At 59.0% G+C, this 22,859-nt stretch overlaps 2 protein-coding genes across 5 annotated transcripts in view; one reads left to right on the forward strand and one right to left on the reverse strand.

Moving 5' to 3' along the window:
• Positions 1–4,210, forward strand: part of Lims2 (LIM and senescent cell antigen-like domains 2) — a 39,675-nt gene extending 35,465 nt beyond the window's left edge. For all 4 annotated transcript variants that reach the window (XM_005397604.1, XM_005397602.2, XM_005397601.2 and 1 more), the window contains 6 exons: positions 380–529; positions 1,150–1,300; positions 2,132–2,224; positions 2,638–2,686; positions 2,803–2,878; positions 3,360–4,210. In XM_005397604.1, coding sequence (XP_005397661.1) covers positions 380–529; positions 1,150–1,300; positions 2,132–2,224; positions 2,638–2,686; positions 2,803–2,878; positions 3,360–3,507 — 667 coding nt within the window. In that variant the 3' untranslated portion in view covers positions 3,508–4,210. The remainder of the gene's footprint in view (positions 1–379; positions 530–1,149; positions 1,301–2,131; positions 2,225–2,637; positions 2,687–2,802; positions 2,879–3,359) is intronic.
• A 452-nt stretch (positions 4,211–4,662) lies between these two features.
• Myo7b (myosin VIIB) overlaps positions 4,663–22,859 on the reverse strand; it is a 76,183-nt gene continuing 57,986 nt past the window's right edge. The window contains exons 27-48 of the mRNA XM_013521038.1: positions 19,468–19,594; positions 18,059–18,178; positions 16,928–17,101; positions 16,496–16,723; positions 15,458–15,625; positions 13,966–14,083; positions 13,758–13,884; positions 12,559–12,725; positions 11,601–11,782; positions 10,583–10,710; positions 10,235–10,392; positions 9,801–9,954; positions 9,197–9,352; positions 8,315–8,420; positions 7,548–7,661; positions 7,176–7,263; positions 6,712–6,818; positions 6,122–6,307; positions 5,765–5,881; positions 5,504–5,587; positions 5,231–5,350; positions 4,663–4,983 (exon numbers count right to left, since the gene is read on the reverse strand). Coding sequence (XP_013376492.1) covers positions 4,882–4,983; positions 5,231–5,350; positions 5,504–5,587; positions 5,765–5,881; positions 6,122–6,307; positions 6,712–6,818; positions 7,176–7,263; positions 7,548–7,661; positions 8,315–8,420; positions 9,197–9,352; positions 9,801–9,954; positions 10,235–10,392; positions 10,583–10,710; positions 11,601–11,782; positions 12,559–12,725; positions 13,758–13,884; positions 13,966–14,083; positions 15,458–15,625; positions 16,496–16,723; positions 16,928–17,101; positions 18,059–18,178; positions 19,468–19,594 — 3,031 coding nt within the window. The 3' untranslated portion in view covers positions 4,663–4,881. The remainder of the gene's footprint in view (positions 4,984–5,230; positions 5,351–5,503; positions 5,588–5,764; positions 5,882–6,121; positions 6,308–6,711; positions 6,819–7,175; positions 7,264–7,547; positions 7,662–8,314; positions 8,421–9,196; positions 9,353–9,800; positions 9,955–10,234; positions 10,393–10,582; positions 10,711–11,600; positions 11,783–12,558; positions 12,726–13,757; positions 13,885–13,965; positions 14,084–15,457; positions 15,626–16,495; positions 16,724–16,927; positions 17,102–18,058; positions 18,179–19,467; positions 19,595–22,859) is intronic.

Genomic DNA, 22,859 nt, shown 5'->3' on the forward strand with positions numbered 1-22,859 from the left:
CAACAAAGGACACTCCTGAAAGAGGAGGGTTCCAGAGCTGCTTCAGAAAGTGGCAAGAATCGTGGGGTGAGTGTGTCAGAAGCCGGGAGGAGTGTTTTAAGGGAGATTAATAGTGATGTGTCTTTTACTGTAATAAAAAATTTGAAATTTAAATACTCATCGTATTTTTTGATTATACCTCATAGATGGAGTACCTGAGGCTTTCCTGGCCTTGTGGTTGGGCATCTTACTTTTCTGCATCCTGGGCTGAGCCTCTCTAAAGCACCAGGCTCTTGCCAAGGCCACAGGCGGGGTCCTGGGCTCTCTTCTCCTGCAAGTGACCTTGGCTGTCTTGTACCGGAGGCGGCAACCTGCCTAACACAGCCCTCGCCTCCCGCAGGCACCTCTGCCGGCCTTGCCACAGCCGTGAGAAGGCCAAGGGCTTGGGCAAGTACATCTGCCAGCGGTGCCACCTGGTCATCGATGAGAAGCCCCTCATGTTCAGGAACGACGCCTACCACCCAGATCACTTCAACTGTACCCACTGTGGGTAGGTGCCCGGCCCTGTCCCTCCGGTTGGGCAGATGGAAGCCCAGGACTATCACAGAGCGGGGCAATGATGTGGTGGGGGGTGAGCCAGGTGGGCAGAGATGCTGTCCAGACAGTTGGGTGCAGAGCTGTAAGGCAGGGCTGGGGTGGGCTGGGAAGGGGCCACAGCAGGAAGCTCGTTTCAGCAGAGGTCTGTTCAAGGGTAGACTGCAGGGACCAGGACTGAGATGAAGGGGAGAGGAAGGGGTGGAGGGAGCAAGGGTCGTGCTGGTGTTGGAGAGGGGCAGCGGGGGAAAGAAAAGATGCAGAGCTGTCCCCTTGGGTCCCTTTCATGCCTGTCCCAGACACCCAGTCTGGTTTGGAGGAGGAGGAGGAGGCCTGAGAACAGACCTGCTTCTCAGAGAGCTCGGGGCACAAAACACAGACGCCCTTCTGCCGGCCGTGCGGGAAGTCTGTGCTCCCGGGCCTGTCTGGGCGCACACAGGAAGTCTCTAACGGGCCAGAGATCAGAGCGCACCGCCTGAGTGGGGCCTCTCAGCGCCTGGGGCCCTCGGGCTGGAGCGGCTGGGGTGACCCTGCAGAAGGGCAGGGTGGCACTTAGGGGCTCCCGCTGTCTTCCAGAAAAGAGCTGACTGCCGAGGCCCGGGAGCTGAAGGGGGAGCTGTACTGCCTGCCCTGCCATGACAAGATGGGTGTCCCCATCTGCGGGGCCTGCCGCCGGCCCATCGAAGGCCGTGTGGTCAACGCGCTGGGCAAGCAGTGGCATGTGGAGGTGACTGGGCAGGGGTGCAGCGCTTCTGGGGGGGTGCCTTGGTTCCCAGTCCATCCGTCACACCTCAGCCCAAGCCAGGCCCTGGCTCTGGCAAGGACCTACCTGTAAGCATTGCCTCTCCTGGACCCCAGCCCACCCATGGGAACCGGGAGACCCGTGCGCATAGACCATAGTTGGGCAGAAAAGCCCATCTTTGCCATCACGGGAAGATTCTAGGAGATTTCAGAGTCAGGAGGAAACCTGGGTGGCTGTGGTTGGCTGACCACTATGCACATGGCCCTGTGCATGCCTGGGGCTGGCCAGCTCCTCGGGTGGGCATGCAGGTCACCTGGAGCTCTCCCCAGACTGAGAGCTCTAATGCCCTTACACACCCGGCAAGGAGGTTTGCATTCCCCAGGGGCCTGGCCACCTCTGTGTCCAAAGCTGTGTTTTGGTGGCCTGTTTGGGAAGGTTCTCCAAGATGCAGTGGGCCATGGTGCCTGGCCCCCAACCCCAGGGGAGGCTATGTCCTCACATGCTTCTTGTGACCTGGGCTGTGGGGACACCAGAGGGGACATCCCCACGACAGCAGGGCAGCTTCCACCTGGGAGGGCCACTGTGCCCCTGCAGGCAGCTGGGACCTTGTGCTAAAGTTACTGGGCAGGGAGCCCAGGCTAGAAAGCACAGTGACACGGGATGTCACCATGGATGCTTTTGAGGGGGACCAGGGCTTGCTAAGGCCCTGGGCATCGGCAGAGGCGTTGGCCACTCTGACAGCTGTGAGTCTGCCCTCCCTCTGCTCCATGGCTCCTGTGTGGTCCCAATACCTGCTGGCTACCTTCTGTTCCCCAGCACTTTGTGTGCGCCAAGTGTGAGAAGCCCTTCCTGGGACACCGGCATTATGAGAAGAAAGGCCTGGCCTACTGTGAGACCCACTACAACCAGGTGGGCCAGGGCAGCAGCGTGGGAGTACAGGCTGGGGGTGGCTGGGGAGGGCGGTGGGCCGGGCTGCCATGTGCCCAGGCCCAAGGGGCTCTGCTCAGGGTCCTAAGACTGGGCAGCTCTCTACTTGGGACCCTCACTTGCAAATTGCTCCCTTTGGCCCAGACCTGTTGTGAGGGTGAACCAGGTGGCAGCGTGAAGTCTGGGCTTGAAAGATGATTTTGCCCACCTCCCCTCATCCCCCCGTTCTGGTGCAAAAGGTGGGAAAGGCTGCCACAAACCCTGCTCTGGCAGGGCACTAGCAGGAGCAGCACTAGGGAGCAGTGCCTCAGCAGGGGCCTTTGCAGAGGGACAGTGTGGGGCCCCGGGCTGGGTGTTTGCCTGAAGCCTGCACTGACAGCTTGCTGTGTCCACAGCTCTTTGGGGACGTCTGCTACAACTGCAGCCATGTGATTGAGGGCGATGGTGAGCCTCCCCCAGCCCCGCCCCACCCATGGGCTCTGCAGCTGTGGGCCCAGCTGGCCTTGGCCTCACACAGCTGGGCCTGCGCAGGGCCTGCTAAGCCCCCTCTCCCCTCACAGTGGTGTCGGCCCTCAACAAGGCCTGGTGTGTGAACTGCTTCTCCTGCTCCACCTGCAACAGCAAGCTCACCCTGAAGTGAGTTGCCGCCTCCCTCACCCACAGGGAGCAAGGAGCAGAGGCTCCCCTAACCCCCCTTTCTCAGCTGCCTCTTGCATATTCTCTGTGGTCAGCCTTGAGGATGTAGCCCAGGCAGATGGGCACAGAGAGGGGTGGGAACACACTTGCAAGGACTCTGAGCTCAGGGGAGGGAAGGTCATCCCAGCCCAGGGACAGCAGATGCGAAGGAAGTGTGTCAGATAGCAGGCTGTCATAGGAAGCCTACACAGGCAAGCTGTGAGAAATGAGCCGGGACCCAGATTTCCAAGGGCCGCAGGGAGCCATAGAAGATTCTGGAGCCTCAGAACCCGAGAGAAGCCTATAAGAAAGAAGGGTCGCCTGGGCCTGGCCTGCTGGCCGGGAGCAGCTTGGAGCGGGGAGGCAGGAGCCTGCCTCTGCCTCTGGGGCACCATCGGCGCTCAGGGTCGGTGAGGCACGGACTGCTGGGCTTTATCTGCAGGAACAAATTTGTGGAGTTTGACATGAAGCCCGTGTGTAAGAAGTGCTATGAGAAGTTCCCGCTGGAGCTAAAGAAGCGGCTGAAGAAGCTGGCGGACCTGACCTCCCGCAAGGCCCAGCCCAAGCCTGTGGATGTGAACTCTGCCTGAAGGCTCTTGCCCTCCTTGCTGCCCACCAGCCTGCTTCCCTATCACCTCCCTATCTCCTCTCTCCCTGCTGCTCCTGGCCTTCCTCAGCCTCCCTCCGTCTCTCCCCTTTCCACCCACGTCTGCCTTCTGCGTCATCTTCCCCTCTGCCAGCTCCTGTCTTCCTGTCTGTGGAGGCTGCCCCACATCTGATGCCACTTCTGCCTGTCCCTGCGAGCTCCAGGGACAGCAGCAAATCGGGGCTGAGGTCGCCCGCTCCTGCTTGCACCACAGCTGCCTGCCATGCAGCTGACCTGTCCTTGCCACCAAGGCCTTGGTGGCACCCACTGTCCCAGGGAGCACGGGCCCCAGAGTGGTCCCGCTGTGTGCATGTGCTGGCCCAGCCCTGCAGTGGAGACCTCCAGGACACCGTCAGCCCACAGCCACTCAGCCACTCAGATCCCCATGGCCATACTGGGCCAGCGAGCCCTGCCATCCCCACTCATGAGCCAGCCGGAAGCACAAGGGGGCTCCCTCCATCCCTCGGAGCCTCGACACCACATGGCACCGCAGCTCTACGGTGCTTCCCCTCGCTGCACCAGAGCGGGGGCGGGAGGGCGGGATCAGAGGCAGCTCTTGCCTGCTTCAGGGCGACCCTTCCCAGTGGCCAGAGCAGCCCTGGCTGGAGGCTCCCACTCGCACAATGAAGGCTGATTCACCACCAGCAGTGATCCGGGTGCTTTGTTCCGGCTCTAGGGTGGAGACTGTGAAAGGCAGAGCAGAGGCCAGACGGCAGGCAGAGAGCACACGGGCCCGGCCTGCCAGTCTGGGGAGGCCGGCCTGTCGGGGAAAGGGGGCCCTCAGAGGAAGTCAGCACCCCGAGACCAGGTAGGGCCCTCAGGCCCCTCCACCCTGCCCGCAGGAGAGATATCCATCCCTGTGTCCCCCTCCTGGGGAGAAGAGTGCAGAGCAGGGCTCTCCAGGGAGCCCCTCTCCCCAGCTGAGAACACAAAGGGAGGGAGGGTGGGGAAGGGGAGGAGACAGCAGAGCAGACACAGCGTGTGAAGTCACTCCTGGAGAACACAGTTGTCACCTGTTCCCAGGGAGAAAACCCTCTGGGACCAGGGCCTCCTAGGCCCTCCCTCATCTGGCATCCATCCTGCCCTTGCCTGACACAAGTCCATGCTGTGTGGGTTTTATTGAATATCCAGAGGAGCCAGCCATCGTCATTGCAGGCCTGACCCTCCAGGGTCAGCACTCAGGAGAGGCTGTCTGGGTGCTGAGCAGAGTGGGAGTGTGGGAGAGGGTGGTGTGAAAGGCCTCACGCAGAGGCCAGGCCCAAGCTGGTGAGAGACCCAGGCAGAAGGTGACTGAGCGGGCAGCTAGGGCCCACTCCTCCTAGGGGGTAGCTGGTGCAGGGGCGCGGGAGCCTCGCTGCTTGTTCATCACATTCAGGAGCTGCTCCACGTAGGAGGTCAGCAGGTCGTCCATCTTGTAGCCCTAGGTAGGGGAGGTGGGGTAAGCGGCTGTGAGGCAGGGAGGGCAGTGAGTCTTGGTGAAGAGGGAAGCAGCTCCAGCGCGACCCGCCCTGTGCCGCAGAGCCCTCCCAGTCTGCTCTGGGCCCCTTGCCAGCCCAGGCTGATCCTGGGCGGTTCACCCCTCAAAGCGAGCAGCTCCCTGGTGGCAGTCAGAGAGGACAGGCGCCGTCCCCAGCCCTTGGTCTGCATGTGGGCGAGACGAGGCTCACCAGCGAGGTCTCACACAGCAGGCGCTTGCTGCGGCCCAGGCTCCCCAGTGCCATGTGGAAGTAGGTGCTGCCACTGCTCCAGCTGGAGAGCTTGGTGAAGGGGTAGGTGGTGAGCAGCTCCTGCGGGGAGAGCGGCAGGTGGGCGGGAGCAGAGCTGCAGGCTGCAGCGTGCGTGTTAGGGACAGGAGGGGTGGGATGCACAGGAGCTGCTGCCCGCCATGGCCCCACTGCCTGCGATCCTGGGCCAGCCTTGCCTGGGCCTCACTGCTCTACCTTGGTCTTGGGGTGGATGAGCAGCACCCCATGTCTGTTGATGGCGATGAGGACGATATCTGGATAGGAGGGCTCCGAGGCTTGCTGCAGGGAGGGGCCGGTGGTCACAGCCTAGTCTGGCACCAGGTGGCACTGCCCAGAAGGCCACCTTCCACATGCCACTGGAGACACATGTAGGCACACACTCCTCCCAAGCCTGGTGGCCTGCCCCTCCCGGGTGCGCCTGGGGCCAGGCTGAGTGGCCTTGTGGGTGAAACCTACCTTCACCTCAAAGAAGGCCGAGCCAAAGGTGGGCCAGCGGCAGATGTACTTGAGGAAGGCCACCTTGGCCTCTGGCACTGTCTTGTTCTGGTGCTTACTGCACTCGGGGAGGAGGCTCTAGGGGAGGAGAGGCCGTGAGGGCCCAGCTGGGGCTGGCCTGCCTACACAGGGGATGGCACTCTTCCTGAGGCCAGGCACCGTGGGGCGGTCTAGGGGGTGGGCCAGGGCTGTGGGCGGGGTGAGGAGACGTGTGAAGTATGCAGCCCACCTCCCACACCCAGCGATGTGCCTGTTGTGCCCAGGCAGGGTCCTGGTAGGGGCAGTGGGCTGAGGGCTCCCTCCCGGCCCTGCTAAGACCTTTCTCCACTCCTCTGAGGACATGAGGCGTATGAGGTTCTCAGGCACCAGATCCCTCAGGATCTTGGGGACACTCGCCAGCTGGGACTGGTCGTTGTCAAACTGAGCCTTGTAGATGAGGCCAGCCAGGTGGACGGCATCTTCTCGGGAGCACTTGTGGAACCCACGCAGGTACTTGGGCAGCTCCTGAGCAGAGGACATGACAGGCCTCAGGCTGCCAGCCCACTCTGCAGCTTCATGCAAAGGTATTGGAGCCTGGGGTGTCGGCCCCCACAGTCTGGGAGAGTGGGCAGGCCAAAAGCTGAGGTCTGTGGGTGTGAGGGCAGGGCTCCCTAGCCGAGCACCACGAAGGCCACCTCTATGCTATGTGCACATGGTTGGCCTTCAGGGCAAGGTCTGTTCTCCACAGGCAGTCGTGCACCAGGTGCCAGCAGAGACACTGTCCCCATCTACCGCTGTGCACCACTCCTGGTTCCAGAACCCTCAGGAGCTGGGCCTGCCTACCTCATGGGACCTGTTGCTGTCCTCACCTTGGCTGCTGCCTCTCCCATGGTTCAAGGGTGGCCTGGGGTGGGAGTGGCCTTTGGTACCTGGTGGTAATGCAGTATGGTGTCTGCGTTCACATCCTTCCCTGGGACCACGTTGAGCCACAGTTTCCGCATGAAGTACACCTGGTAGGGGAGTGTCGCCGGCGCCCCTGGGCGAGGGGCGGCAGTCTATACCCAGCAGTGGGCACCATGCCTGTCCCACAGACCCTGCACTGACTCCCACCCATGCCCTGTGAGCTGTGAGCTCCTGCCACGTCCTCCCTCAGCCTCCCTGCTCCTCGCCCTTCACGATGAGAGCAGGGACCACCTCTTCCTGGGATGTTCCTGCACCTCCCATGGGATGGCCCTGGGCATCTCTTATCACCCTGGGCCACAGCCACCTGTGTGCTCAGGGACATACAGGCAGTGAGTGAATGAAAGGGATGGGGTGTGAAGGAGGTGCCAGGAGCCCGACAGTCCCGCCCCGACTGCCTCCCAGCCACCTGCCCTCCACATAGACCCCTCACCTTCTTTCTGGGGCTTGTTCCTTCTCACCCAGTCGGACACCTGCCTCAGGGAGTCGAAGAAGAAGTCTCCTTCCTTCTGGCTGATGACCTGGGGTGGGAAGGGACAGAGGACAGGCAGGTGGGGTGGCTTCCAAAGACAACCCTTTGGGGCTAGGGTCCAGCAGCCATGCATGCTGGCCTGGTAGGCAGGGCTCAGTTGGGGTCAGAATGGGACTGCTGGTGGGTGCAATACGGGGGTTGGGGTTGGCTGTGAGACCCCTCTTCACCCTCACAGCCTCAGCTGTGCAGTGAGGGGTCTGGGCCTGCACAGCTGTGCTGAATGGGCTGAGGTGCACCTGGCATCTCTCCAGGCCTGGCCCACCAGCTGTGCACCTTATCTGCAATCTTGATGAAGAGGCTGCAGCCTTCCCAGGAGGCCAGCTGCAGCTTGGTGGCGATGGCCTCGCATACTTCTCGCACTCGGTTGTTGGTGCCCACCTCCAGCATCTGGGCAGAGACAGTAAGGCCCAGGGCCAGAATGGGGCCAGGCTGCTCCCAGAGGCTGTCTCAGACCTCACAGCCTGGCACTTACGCTCTCGCGTGACTCTTGTGGCAGGTGCCAAAGAGGATGGCACTCCCTTCAGAAAGCCACCTGGATGGCCACATTGCTGTCATGGGCCCTTGGACCCACCCAGGAGACCTGGCCTTTGGGACTTGCTTTGAGAGCCCTGCAGCCAGACGCTGGGAACTTCCATTAGAGGGACTCGACTGTCCCCGAGGCTGGGGAGGGCACGAGGGCAGCACCCAGCTTCCCCTGTCCCCTTGGCCCCACTGTCCCGTGCTGCCTTTCAGTCACGGTCTCTTGGCCACCCACCTCTGTCCCGGGCCACATCCAACCCGGGCCCTTCCTCACCACTGTCCCCGAAGGGACCAAAGTCCCAGCGCCCCCAAGCCCTAGGACTCCACCTTGCTGCCCATGCTCTTGGCCTCCTCCTGGGAACAGCCACTGGCAGTCCCCCTCAGTCCTCACCCTCTTGCCTGTCCCCTTGGGACGGTGTTCCCTGTGCTGGCCTGGGATCCCTGGGGGCGAGTGCAGGAAGAGTGGCGGCAGAGCGGAGAGCGCATCTCTGCCCGGGGACCAGCAGCAGGCTGGGACTCACCTCACTGGTGTCGTTGGGGAAGTAGACCTTGTGGAAGATTCGGGAGACATTCTTCTCAGCGGCCTCCACCTCGACCTGATGTGGAGGCTGCTTCCGGGGCCCTGTCCTGGGCAGAAAAGTGCTCGATGAAGATGCCCCTTCCCCTGCCCCTTCCTCCAGTGAGCCCCTAAGCCAGATGCCAGGAGCAAGAACCCCAAGTGACCACTGCAGGGGGGTGGACGCAGCCCCTCACACTTCCCAGAGGCTGCTCTGCAGACCTAGTGGGCCTGGCATGTGCCTCAGAGGTGGTCATAATGGAAGTGGGTCTATCTGACTCCCAAGGACCCGGTTCTGAAACAGCCCCTGAAGGCCTGGTGCCTGGGTGGCTGGGGGCCTAGGTGAGGAGGGTGGGCCTCCTGTTTGTTCTCATGCACAATGGCACTGGGCAGGGTGGGCAGGGACTCTGACAGGGCCTCTTGGAGAGTGCCTGCCTCCTCCATGGGCACAGCTGCTGCAGATATGTGACCACACACAGGTCACCCACCCTCCCCTCAGCCACAGGACTCAGGAGGAGAGCAGGATGACTCAGACAGCCTAGGAAGAGCCTGGAGGGGTGGGAGATGGCACATGGACTGCAAAGACAGGCAGCTCCCTGTCCCTGGACATCGGTGGTGGGGCAGGGGCACTGTAGGCAGGCGCCTTCCACTGAGCCTGCCCAAGCCTGCCCTGGCTGCCTATCCGGCCTCACCTTCCTCCTCTGCCCAGTGGCTCAGGGCCTGGTTCCACCCCCATACTGAAATCAGTTTCTGAAGAGAATTCGAGTCCATCCCACTACACCATGAAATCCTGGAGCACTGGGCGGGTTCCAGGGTGATCTGCAGAGGCGCGAGGCAGTGGGCTCACCTCAGGACCCTCTGGATGTGGCGGCTGCAGTCGGGAGCCAGCTTCTTCTTCCTCCGAGTGTCGATGAACTTCTGGACATGGGGCAGCAGTGCCTTGCCAGGTGGGAAGAGGCTGGTGCAGAGCCACAGCAGCTGCCATCCCCGCTCCTCACTGTGCCTGCAGGGGGCACCCGTCAGCAGGAGGGCACCTTCTGGGGACCCAGGCCAGGCAGGCACCACAGGAGCAGTGATGAGTTGTGAGCCGGCCTGGGGCTGGAGGTCTGGAGCCCAGCCAAGGGAGGAGCAAGGCACCCCTGCCTGCCACCAGTTGCCCACATCACAGGGCTGTCATGCCCAGGGACAGGGAGGGCTTCCACACTGTTTTATGGACGCTGAGGTCCAGGTCCAGAGAGGCCAAAGCCTGCCTAGGTCATACCGACAGAGGGAAGAGCGGGCAGGGCCAGGGCAGGACTACTCTGCGCTGACATCCCCAGGGCGTGAAGACAGAGGGCCAGGGCTGCAGCCTCCCCACCACTGCCATGGCTGCTGGGCAGGGGTCTGGCATTGCCAGAGGCCACTTCTGCCAGGCCACGGGCAGGGCTCTCTGCCCTGCTGACCCGGCAGACCTGTTGGAGTTGTGAGTCAGCTGCTTGAGGATCTGGCAGTAGACCTCATCCTGCAGGGCTGGCTCCTGCAGGGCCAATGAAAAGATCTGGTCCGTGAGCTGCAGGGTGGGCCAGGTCTGCCGAGAGGGGTAGTCACCTGTGTACTTGAGGATGGGTACAGCTGTCAAGGACAACAGTGCTGGGGGCCCCAGTCTGAGCCCTGACCAGGGCGAGACAGTGACCCTGACCTTGACCTACACTGACCCCCAGTACTGACCCATACTGATACCCAGTGCTAGCCCCACATGGATCCCTGACCCGGCCCACGCTGCGCCCTGCCGTGCCCTACAGGGAGCTGCCGCTGGCTCCGCTCTGTGCTCTGTGGGCCCAGGAGGGATGTGGGTGCCTGTGCTCGAGGCTGGTGGGCAGGGAGGGCAGCTGGCAGGAAAGGATATCAAGGAAGATCTGGCAGGCGACATCCCGCAGGTCGGCTTTGTCATGAACGTGCTTGAGCAGCGGCTGCCGCAGGGGCTCCAAGGAGTAGGACCACAGGTGGCCCTGGGTGCGGCCCAGGGGCATCACGGCTCTGCTGACAGTCTCCTTTTCTGGGGTCCTGCAGGGAGGGAGGCTGGCGTGAGGGCTGTGCTGTCCTCAGGCTGCCGCGTGACCTCCCAGGGTGGCCGTGGGAGCACCAGAGGGACCCTCCCCTCCACGAGCTCCTGCTGGCTCTGCCTCAGCCCGGGGAGCGTGGCAGGCCCGCCCCCGCCCCATGGCGTCCTTGTAGCCCTCAGCGGTGTGGGCACCTGAAGAACTCATAGGAGAACTCCTCCAGGGTGTGTGGCTTCTCTTTGGGCTGCTCCTCAGGCAGTGGCTCTGAGGGTCCCTCCTGTGCCGCCAGTTTCCTCTTCTCTGGTGACATGGCCAGCAAGCTCTGTAGGGGCACAGGCCTGTGGGCACCCGGCAGCCACTCGCACGAGGCCCTTTCTGTAGGCTATGCTGACCTGGATGCCTCCAAGGCTGGGTTGGCCTTGGCCTCCCTCTGTGCCACCTGCAGTGCGACCCAGGCCTGGGGACACAACCTCTCCAAGTCTCCTTCCATTGCTGCCAGTGGCTGTGGAGTCAGGCCCAGCCCCTCTCAGTGGGTGGCCACCCTGGGCCTCTCAGAACCCCCACTGCCCTTCCTGAGGGCATGTTCCTCACGGGCACCTCTTAATGCCCTGCAGGCCTGAGCCACACATCACCTCCTCAGAGATGCCCCCCAAACAGGGAGAGCCCCACCCTACATTTGTTCCCATAACAACCAGCGTTGCTTTTCGGTGGCACTGTGCACCCTGCCATCTGTTTGTCTGCACCCTCCCTGGGGGCTGGTGCTGCTGCCGAGTTCATCCCTGTATTGCAGGCACAGGACACACAGTGGGCACTCAGTTTGTGCAAGTTAAAAGGGCTGCCCAAAAGGCTGCTTTGAGGTTTGAGGTGGAGTGCTTCTTAGGGTGGAAGGGGCCTCAGGCACACTGCAGTCATGGGATCGTTTGAAAACAAGGCCGAGGCTGGGAGGATGAGTGTGTCCCTAGCTCATACCCATAGCAGGAGAGGGGTACGGTCTGCATCTACAAGGCACCTACTAAGTGCCGGTGCGGAGTTCTGCATAAACACCACACCTACTTCGCACTCAGCCCTGGAGGCAGGCCGGGCTGGCCTGTACCCTCCAGAGCTTCTGGACCCCTCTGAGGTGGACACAGACTGATGGCGGGGGCCCTCAGCTGGGTGCCCCGCTGTGCCTCTGCATCTGGCTGGGCAGAGGTGAGTGTGTGACTGACTCACCAGCAGCTGGGGGGAGGGCTTGACCACCGTGGGGATGGCATAGAGGCAGGCTGTGGGCACCAGCCCTGTCTTGCCTGTCCTGTCATTTTGGCCCAGCGTCCAGTTCTCAGAGGCCAGCAGTCCTTGCTTCTTGGTCAGGACCAGCAAGTCCCCCTTCTTGAAGGGCAGGAGAGCGATGTCATCTGCAGGTCCCGGTCACCCATACAGGAACAAAGAAGCCACATTTATTGAGGGCTCTGCAGGGGCCTGAGGCTATGCAGGCTTTCATGAGTGTCTCTCTAGGCAGTGAGGAAACTGAGGCACAGAGTGTGGCTTCGAGGCCACTCGGGATCGAGTCATGCCTGTCACCGCTGCCCCCTGACCTCTGACCTCGGCCCTGAGCCAGGCTTTGAGGTGGCCTCGGAGCCCATCCCCTCATCTGCAGAATGGAGATAGATGCTGTGCCTCCCTCCTGGTGGCTGTGAGGACTGACTGAGCGCTCTTTCTGCATCCCTGATCCCCTCTCCTCAGTCCTGGCATGAACCGCATTTCCACTTTGCTTTCAAGGCACAGGTCCCGAGGTCTTGCCACACCTGCCGAGGCTGCCCACCAGCTCTGGGTGGCCCTGGCAGAGCTTCCCTTCCTGAGCCACGTCTGCACAATGGAATGACGAGGCGGCTGTGGGACTGGTGCACAAGGCCCCCAGGTGGGGTCGGCCCTGCCCGTGCTTCTGCAAGCAGGGCTAGCTTGGGAGGGTTTGAGATGGCCTCCTGCAGCACCCCCAGTTTCCAGTCTGTGGGAGAGGAAACAGCAGCTGACGGGAGGCAGGGCCTGGCTCCATACCAGCCCGCAGTGTGGGGACCCAGCCCTCTTTCCCTCCCTCTGCTTGGTCTCCGAGCCTGCTCTGCACCATGTTGCTGCCGTGGTGAACACGGGCCGGCACCCCCCTGTGGCCCAGGACAGCCCCCCCAGTGGGCACCTGTGGCCTTCCGGTCCTGCAGGGCCATGGCGAACACGGACCTCTCCCTCAGGCCCTCCAGAAACAGCGCCACCAGCTCGGCGATGGCCACACTGCTGGGGGTGGTGAACTCATACTCTTCTCCTTGCAGCGTGGACAGCAGCAGTCTCTGCCCCCTCTGGGCCCCCCTGTGGGGTGGAGAGTGCGGTGTAGGAGCGGCCTCCCCGCGTCTCCCCTGGTTCAGCCCCTCCACAGTCCGGAAGGGTGGCCCTCCAGAGCCATAGCCGCAGGGTAGCTTCTCTGGAAGCACTCAAGGATCAGAGTCTGAGCCCAGGTTGGCCCCAGGCCCAGACACCATTGTGGGTGGGCGAGTGACCACTAGTGCTCAGGGCTCGAGAGTGCGGGCGTAGCTCTGGACCAGGGCACTGCAAGGAGCGCTATACTGCCGTGAGGGGCTGGCTCCGCTGCGGGGTCACCCTGCAACCCTGGCCAGCAACCTGGCCTCCGTGTGCCTCACTTTCCTCACTGGCAAGGTGCACAGTGCCATGAGGACTTCAGGGCAGCCAGGCATTGTCCAGCATGGTCCGCCTCAGTGAATGGCAGCCAGTGTGCCCCTGGCTGCCCACCAGTGGTGACAGTTAAAATAGTCACACCACACTGGGGTGGGCCTTAACCTAGGAACATTCTAGTAGGATGTGGTGGGACTTCTTGAAGAGCTTGGAAGAGTCCCAGGAGCCAGGAGCCAGGAGCCAGGACAGCCCTGGTGCTGGTGTTTAGAAGGCTGTCTGTTCCCTCACCCATCTCGGAGATGACCTGTCTGTCCTTCATGGCCAGTTCTCACCCATAAGCAGGGAAGGAGCCTGCTAAGTGACTGCTGCCAGAGAGTTGGCGAACTCCATCACCTTCCCAGGGGGGCTGGGTTTTGTGGCGAAGCAAAGGTACAAATGCAGTGTGGCCAGGAACAGGGTGAGGCGGTACAGTATCCCCAATTCCAGTGGCCACTGCACATGCTGATCCTTGTCTCTCCACTCCAGCCAGCTTTTGGGGACAACACCACTCTTGGTTTTTATTTTTTAGGTACTAGGAATCGAACTCAGGACCTTGTGCTTGCCAGGCAGGCACTTGTGCCACTGAGCTACATCCCTGGTCCAACATCACTCTTTTCCTGTCTCTCCCAAAGACTCAGTTTGTGAGGTGAGTGAGAAGGAAGAGGCCCTCACCTGTTGGTGACCAGACTTGTGACCTCCGGGAAGGACAGTTCCAGCATTGTCCTCTCCCGCTGGTCCAGGAAGTGTAGTCCCTTCCAGTTGACAGCCAAGACCAGCTGTGTCTTGGGGAGGCGGGGCCCTGGCCGAGGAGAACCAGAGTAAGGACTGCGCAGGCCCCCGGGTGCCCAGCCCACACGCCCCCAACCTGCAGAGCCATTACCAGAGAGCGTGGTGACTTCAAAGAGCCGAGAGAAGAGCAGTGGCCACTGCAGGCGGGCGGCATCCACTACCTGCTGCCGCACCGCCAGCGCCGTTGCTCTCGTCTTGGTGTATGGGGCCTGTGGGAGGATCCTGGAATCACTGCCATCACCCGGCCTCCTGTTGCTCGTCCCTTGCTCAGTGTGTAGGGTGATTATTTGATAGATCATTTTGTGAAGCTTCTACCTTATAGAAAGCCGGTGCCTAGCAAAGGATGCTCTGGGGATGTTCCGGGTTTGGCCCAGCCCTACTGGGTCTTAGGGGAGACTCCTTCAGGAGGTGCCTGCAGAAGGGTAGCAGGCCTTCTCTTCATTAGCAGCAGTGTGCCAGAGGCTTTGGCACAGCTCCTACCAGCTGTGTTTCAGCATAGAAGGCTCTGCCTGTCCGTGAGCCCATGGGCTGCAGGCCTCATCCTGGGCCTTGGAATGGTTTAGATCTTAGATGCACCCCCAAGGCCCTGGTGCTATTGAGGGGGTGATGGCAGCTTAGGAGGTGGGATCTGGTGAGAGGAAGCTAGGTCACTGTGCTGTGCTTGTGAAGGTATATTACCCTCACTCCTTTCCTGGCTGCTGTGAGGTAGCAGCTTTGCTATACCCCATGCTCCTTGCCATGATGCTCTGACTCGCCCTAAAACAGAGCCAACAGACCACGGACTGAACCCTCTGACACCTGAGACAAAATGAACCTTTCCTCTTTCTAAATCTCTAGTCTTTTGGCACAGTGGTGGGAATCTGACCAACGCAGGCCTGCTCTCGCCAGTGTGTGCCTTTGGCTCCAGTTGCATGCATGAGGCCACCTTGCTGTGCGGCCCTCATTCCTGGGACCTCTCTGTCTTCCTTCTCTAGGGTTCTTACAGGGCCTCCCCTCTGCACTTTCCCCTCCAGTTCTCTCCTTCCTCTGGCTTGCCTCCCTCCTCTTCTGCCCACTTTCTTCCACCTCCATGGTGGGGTGTCCACACCAAGCTTTCCTTTCCTCGTTTGTTGGAGCAGATATTATCTCCCTTGTTTCTACTTTAGAAGTAGCTTTGGGGGATGTGAATGGATGCATCTTTTCTGGGTGACTTGGCCAGATACACTATGTACCAGACCGGTGTCCCTACACTGACTTGTGTCTCAGAAGGGGACACAGAGAGGTCTGGAGACAGGGAGGGATCCCACAGAGGCAGGACTGTCCTGAGGCCACGGAATGGCAGCAGTTGGTGGCTGTGGATGGCCCCTTGGGCAGAGAGGCGAGGGCCTAGCTGTGCTGCAGCACAGACAGGCACGGAGCCCAGCAGTGATGCCAGCTTGGAAGGGGAGCAGGTGGCAGGGCCTGTGCTTAGCACTGAACTGAGCAAGACTGTAAGCCTCATGGTCAGGGCTACCCTAACTGTCAGTTTAAGCTTTCCTGCTCTGCAGGGGCCAAGAAATCCATCCCTCACGCTGCGCCCGCCTGGGGGCAGGCTCAGAGCTGACCTTGGCTTGGGCAGCAGTGATGAGGCTAGCCCACTTCTCTGGGGACTTGGTCTTGTACAGCTTGGGAGGGATGCAGCTGGGCAGCAGACCCTGGACAGCCTCGCTCCCCGACGAAGTGCCAAGCTGCACGTGGCAGTGCTGGGCCAGCAGCTCCACCAGGTCTTCTTCCTGCACAGTGGGGGCACGCAGGGGAAGGGAAGCAAGTGAGGGCCCCCTCGAGCCCCTGCCCTGCGGCCAGCTCCTGTCCCCTGTAGTGTGATGACCAGGAGCTCGGGAGGACTTGGGCAGCAGGTGCAGCCACCTCCTCTAGGCAGGACCAGAGCCACCTGCCTAGCCGGGCCCCCAAAGGCCCTGTTGGCAGCAGGGGATTCTGGGCATCTGTGGCCTCTGCTGAGGATAAGTGGGCTCCTCTCTGGGTTCCCAGGTGGAGCCCGTGTCACTGCTGTGTGGGGCGCAGTTGGACAAGGCCTTATGCTGCCTTGGCTCTAGCCTTGCCACACGCGGGAGACCAGCGGCCAGTACTGCAGGGCTTCAGCAGGGACCCTGGCAGCACCTGGCCCCTGCTCCCGGCCCACAGCCCTCCAGGTAGGCTCCCAGGACTGCGGCGGCGCCCTTGCTTCCCCAGGAAGTGCCTTCCAGACTCAGTACAGGGGATTTGCTCCTGTTGTACTCTGAACATAGATGCCCCATTGCTGTCCCTTATCCTCACAACGACTTGGCACTCTGTGTACCCGTGTGTGGGCCTAAGGGCTGGGAGGTGACAAGATTTCCCACAGTTGCACTGCCAGGGAGACAGACAGTGAGACTTGGACTTGGGCACTTGGGCTCCAGGGCCACATCCTTGACCTCCAGGCCCTGCTGCTCCATAGACAGCTGCTGAGCGAGGTCTCACAGGCCTGGGCTGATGGAGGTGAGGAGGCCACCTCTGTTTGCTGCTGCTGGTACTAAAGCCTCAGATGCTCGAGCACACCTTTGGCCCAGGGGAGGACGTGGAGGCCCGGCTGGCTCTGGAATGTGGTTCCACCTCAGGTTCCTCACCCTCTCAAAGCTGTACTCGCCAGACCAGACTCCATGGAGGACTTGACGGTAAATGAGCTTGGTGCTGATAGGATCCTCCTGGGAGTCATGCCAGGGGGTGAAGAACTCCTTCCGGAAGTAGATGCGCCAGGGCGACTGGCGCTGGCTCTCGCCCCTCTCCTGGGCCAACTGTTCACACTGGGCCACAGCATCCATCACGTGGTCTCGCCCGCTGCCCAGGGACCAGAACTGAGGATAGAGTCGGGCAGCAGGGTTAAGCAGCTGCCTGTGTGCCACACCCCAGGGACAGCCACTCTCAGCACAGGCCACATCAGCCCAGGCTGGGAGGGCCACAGCCTGCCCATCGGTCCAGACACACTTCCCTGCGGCCCCTCCCACGGAGGCAGACATTGGTGCTGGCTGTGTCACCTGGCTGTGTGCCTTGGTCAGTACCTTGTCATACACAGCGACCTGGAGGGAAAAGCCCAGGTGGTCGGTGATCTCCTGCTTTTGGGCGATGTGCAGGCAGACCTCCCGAGATGTGGAGGCCGAGTCCACGGTGATGGTCAGGTTCTGCCCAGTCACCAGGATCACTTGGATGGGGATGTGCTTCTTGGACTTGACGGCCTAGGAGCAGATTGAGACGCAGCGTCCCTGGCTGGAGGCCCTGGCTGACTGCCTTAGATCCAAGAGGCCATGGACCAGAGGCCTGTCCACCATTCCTACCCCACCTGCCCACCCTCCTGGGGCCCCAAGGGACTCAGCACAGCGTTAATAAAGTTCAGGCCTGCAGCTGGCCGGGAGCAAAAAAAATGCTGCCATGCACATCTGAGGTTTTCGGGCTTCTCCAAGTTTGCCTTGGCAGCCCTGGAGGCCGTAACAAGCCGTGTGGTCCTTCACTCAGCTTGGTGAGGTTAAGTGACTCAGACTCACACAAGGCAACTCCTTGGGAACATTTTTGGTCCTGAGCTCCTATGTACAGCACTGTGTGTATATTTCCAGCTGATACAAGTTCACCTACAATTCCAGGGCTCATCCCTGCAGAGTTGGGACATAGTGAGAGCAAGACGGGGTTCCCTGGGGGTGACCCTGGGACCCCAGTACAGGGCACTACAGGCCCACACACACCTTTCAGGCTTGGGCTGGGACCAAAGATGGGGGTAGAGCTAGGGTAGGATGCCCTTCCACCCTGGCCACTCGAGCAACCCTTCCTGAGGACGCTTCTAGAACTGGCCAGTGTTCCAGCTGCCAAAGCAGGACAAGGTGGCACTCATTCCCAGCAGCAATGCACCAAGGAAGACAACCTTGGCAAGGCCGCTGCGCTCCTGACAAGTCAAGCACTTCTGGAGGGGTAACCTCGAAGCCACTAGCATCAGTCACACCATCCTGCTAGTGTCAGATTCATTTCCCTCATCCAGGAGCACAGAAAGGATGGTTGGTTCAGATGGGGGAGGTGGAGCTCCAGAGCTCAAGGGACCTTGGCACAGACGGTGCCTTGGAGGAGACAGAGGAACACTGAAAGCAGGTCACCCCATCAGCTGCGCCACCCCCACACTACCCATCACCACCCCTGCCAGTCCCTACCTGCAGCTCCAGCCAGGTGGGAGGCTCCGTGCGGACTCCATTAGCACAGGTGCGCCGCAGGCGCTCTGCACAGAATGGTCCGTAGCCAGCCGGCCCTTGGCCAATAAAGTTCAGCAGGTACTGGGGTACAAACAAAGAAGGGGAGACACTCAAAATGGAGGTTGATTTCTACTTTCTGCCCAGACAAGTTTTAAAAAGATCACTCTCAGTTTGTAAAGGTGCATTTGGAAGGGTGTTCTCCATTCATCATGAGACAGAATGTAAACTGGTACTTTTTTTTGGATAGAGGGTCTTCCTATGTAGTTTAAGCTGGTCTTGAATTCACTATGTAGCACAAGCTACCTGTGATGATTCTCCTGCCTCAGCCTCCTAAGTGCTGGGATTATAGGCAAATGCCCCCATCTCCAGATATAAATTGGTACATTTCAGAGGCACATTTGAGCAATATGTTTTAAATAGTGCATAGTTTTAAAATAGGCACATTGTTTGGCCCCATTATTCAAACCTATCCTAAGAACAAAAACCTGTAGTTTTTGATTGCAGGGATTGGTATCTATGGCAATGAGCAATCAGATGGTGGACCTTAAATATCCACCCACAAGTTCATACCTTCTGGGGTTGCTCAGACACTGAAGCTGCACTGGGGAAACTCGCTCCAGGAGGAAACTCATGGAGACAAATAGGGAAAATGCCAATGTCCACAATATGTTGGACAAACATATGAAAATGATTTTGTCTGATGGAGGTGAGGGAGCCAGCCTGGGAGGGTTTACTGGAGTCAGTGTCCTGGCCCAAGTGCCCAGGATAGGTGGCTGGGTGACCACATTTCTGCTGTCACTACAGGGACTTGTGAGCAAGTGAGTGTTTCCTATATGACCCCAGGTGTGGCACCAACAAGAAGCCAGAAGAAAATATTAGCTCAGGTCATCTCTGGCTGTGGGTGTGACCTTCATTTTCTTTTTAGACACACTACAATCCCATACTATTTTTATCATCATAACTAAAAGGTATAATAAGGCAGCAAAGCCTGGGGCCGTGAATACTTGGAAGCTCTTGCCCATAGCCTGCATTTGCAGTTCTAAGGAGTAGGAAGAGGCATGACAACCCATGTCCAGCAGGAGCCCCCTCCTGGACACCTGTCACCTTGAGGTGCATGTCACCTTCCTTCTTTTGGTTTTGAAAAGCCACTGTGGTTTCTGAGCCCCCACAGTCCCTGGCTAGGGATGGAAGGAGCCAGGCAAAGTGCTATCTTTTACTGACTGGGGAAGCTGAGGCCCAGAGAAGCGCAGGTACTGCTGCCATCAGCTTGTAGGTGCAGAAAACCCAGTCACGGGTTGAGGTTTCTGGACCTGCCCAGGACTGGGCCCACCCACTTTCCTGCTGCGACCACCCAGCCCCCGTCCGCCCACCTTCAGGAACCGCTCAGAGGGCGGAAAGCAGCCCAGGCAGAGGCTGAGCAGGATCCAGCCCCGAGCCCGGCTGCTTGCTTTCGGGTTCTCCGAGAGCTGCTTGCAGATCTGGCAGTAAATCTCATCCCTGGAAGACACAGCAGGGGGTGGGCTGGGGCTGGCTCTGAGCCGCAGACAGACGTTCCAGATGGGCGCTCGCCTGTGGGGCACGCCTCAGCCCCCAGCTCTCCCCAGCCCCCTCTGAGATCCCCAGGGCTCTGTGCTCCACTCCATCCGGCCCCCATTTCCCAGCTCACAGAGGCCACGCCCAGGTATCTCCTTCTGTTGCGCTCTGCTCTCTCCCTCACACCCTCTGCCCACCACACCCTCACTCCATGTTGCTGCCGCAGCCTTCTCTGCCCTGCTTCTTGTGTAAGTCGACCTGCTCCTTTCCAGACCTCACCGTTATTTCAGACAGTTACTTCTCCCTCTACCCAGTGACCACGCCCCCTTCCCTAGCAGGAAGGGAGTCTCATGGGAGAACCCTTCAGCCCTCACCTCCTGACCGCCCCCTTCCCACAGGTTCATGACCCCCCTCGCATCTCCTCTTGGTGAGGCTCTCCTGGACCCTTTGGCTTCCCCAGCCTCCCGGTCCCCGTGTGTCAGAAGCCGGCACGTTCCCTAGTGCTCAGCGCTGGGTGGGTGAATGTCTACCCACCAGTTTCCCCAGCTTCTCTGCATTTGCTGTCGTCTGTGGTGTGAATGTTCCCACCAAGGCCAATTTTAAGTTGCCGCTGTGACATTTCTGAGCACGGAGTTGGAAAGAGATGCACACACCTGGCTCTTGAGGGCTGGTGAGGGCTGGCTCCAGCACCTCTCCTCTGTCTGCCCTCTACAGGCACTGCCACGCATCCCTCCTAGGAATCTGGGAGTCACTTTAAACTCCTCCTGCCCCTCCATCCTCCACATCTCATCAGCCACCATGTCCTACTACCTGTGTCCTGGGTGTCTTTCCTGTTCCCTGAGCCATTCCTCATAAGCTGGCTCTAGACCTCAGCCACAGCCCCTTCTCAGCCTCCACTCCCAGGCTCTCCTTTCCATATCAATACCAGAGAGAGCTATCTGTAAATTATGTACGATTATTGTCTTCTGCTTAAAACTTTCTCCCACTGCCCTTAGAATGGAACCCAGACTCCATATCTTTGCTGTGACAAACCACTTAGAACTTCAGACCCCTGTGGCTGTTTGAAAGCTCTGAGACCTATTCATCCTGTCTGGTAAACATCCTGCTCCTTCCTTCCTTGCCCAGGAGGGCATTAAGACCACTTCTTTTTATAGCCCCACAAGTTCTGAGCAGGCCCCAACCTGAGCACATACTCTTGGGAGTTTGTTGGTCCTTTCATGCCCCCATTCTTGGTTTGGATGAATGTCTCCCAAAGGCCCATGTGTTAAGGGGCTGGTTGTCAGCCTGTGACACTACAGAGAGGTGGTGGAATCTTTGGGATGTGGCCCCCCAGAGGGAAGAAGTTATGCCACTGGGGGCTGTAAGCCCTGCTCCCTGCCTCTCTCTGCTTTGCTTCCTGGCCATGAGGTGAGCAGCTTCCTTCCCCACATGCTCCAACCATGATGGACCACAGGCCCAAAACAATAGGATCAAGTGACCATGGACAAAAACCCCTGAAACCATGAGCCCAAACAAATCTTTCTTAGTTATAAATTGACTGCCTCAGGTATTTTGTCATAGTAATGGAAAGCTGACTAATACAGCCCCCAACTAAAGGGTAAGTTCTCTAAGAATCGAGACCTGTTTTCTTCATCTGTGCATCCCCAAACCTCAGGCCAGAGCTTTACTCTGAGCAAGGATGTAATGAGATATATCAAATGTGTGGCAGATATGGAACATTTGTTTTATCTTAGAATTTGGTTAAGATCTCAGATCCAAAGACAAATGGGTGGTAGTACCCAACATTCTAAAGAGATACATTCTTCTAGGATTTCCTAAAAGATAGCAGAACAAGTCTGCCACCATGCTACTTCTAGCCAGGAATTTGGAAGGTGACTTCTGGAAAGAAATTCTTGGGGACAGAGAGATCTGTGGCCTGTTCCCACTGTTTCAAGTGAGGGAGGAGTGAGGGGAACCCTAAGACAGCTGCTGTTAGGATGGGGCTGCCTTCTAGAGATGAGACCCATTTCCCTCCCATCTGAAGCATGCTGAGCTCCAGAATCCCATTGCCTCCCACCTGTTCCCAGACCAAGCTACTGCACTGGAGCATGCTGACAGAGCCCTTGTAAGATTATGACTTGTTGCTCTTGTAGTTGAGGGCCTCCATGAACAAAGAGACTAGGGACGGGTTCCTTCTAGCAAATCCTGAGGCCTTCAGAAGAGTCAAGGTCTGGGAGCTGCACCATGTGGTGAGGCGTACAAGAGTGTGACATGAGGATGCCGTGGAAAGAGCTGACACCTGGGCATCTTGGTGGGGTCCCACACAAGTAGGCAGCCTATTATTCCAGGAGAATCAGCAGCCAAAGGCTGTGAGATGTTTCACTGGGGCTGGAGTCAACAGGAGATCCCAGGGGTCAGTGAAGTGTTGGCCCTGCTGGATGCTGCACTGAGCGGCACTACCTGTAGAGGGATCTGAAGAACCCATGATGCACCTCATTTGGACACAGCTGCTTGGAGGAGGTGGTGGCTGGCAAGGATTAACGTGAGAGAAACTAGCAGCAGACTAACTGGGTCAGAGAACTTGCCCAGGTGGGGTTACATAGGCTAGCGCTTGGGTGGAGGACCTATTGTCTTACTGGTTTGAAGAAGCAGAGGCAGAGTTTGGGGTGTCCCCATCAGCATGAGTGTGAGAAACATAATCCTGGAATGAAGAACACCAGAAAAGAGTGCTACATTCTGCATACAAAACCTCCCTAAATGGCTGCTGAGCCCGTGTCTGTGCATGGTGAGATAGACTGAATATGAATTCCACCTGATGCTCACTGTGGAAGAGACATATTTGAATTCAAATTAATTGTCTGCTAAAACAAAAAACTCTACACTTTTTGAAAGAACATAACAGAATCCAAAGTCTCTATCATCCTCAACATCTAGGATACAATCCAAAAGACTGACTTATCAGGAAATGGGAAAACATGACCACCCTCAAGCAAAACAGCCAGTAGAGACTGACTCTGGTATGATCTGGACGTCAAATTTTCAGAAATGACCTAAAAACCACCATAACTATACTCAAGGACATAAAAGAAACTAGAAACATAGCAAATAAACAAGTAGAGAATCTTGGCAGATAGGTAATAATGTGCAGGAAAAATATAATAATACAGATATAACTTAAGCTATAATATAATATATTAGCAGTAGATTGAGGAAGACAGATGGGTACATTTGAAGATCAACCAATGGGAAC

This window comes from Chinchilla lanigera, unplaced genomic scaffold (assembly GCF_000276665.1).
Source record: "Chinchilla lanigera isolate Chin_1 unplaced genomic scaffold, ChiLan1.0 scaffold00058, whole genome shotgun sequence".
Taxonomy (NCBI): domain Eukaryota; kingdom Metazoa; phylum Chordata; class Mammalia; order Rodentia; family Chinchillidae; genus Chinchilla; species Chinchilla lanigera.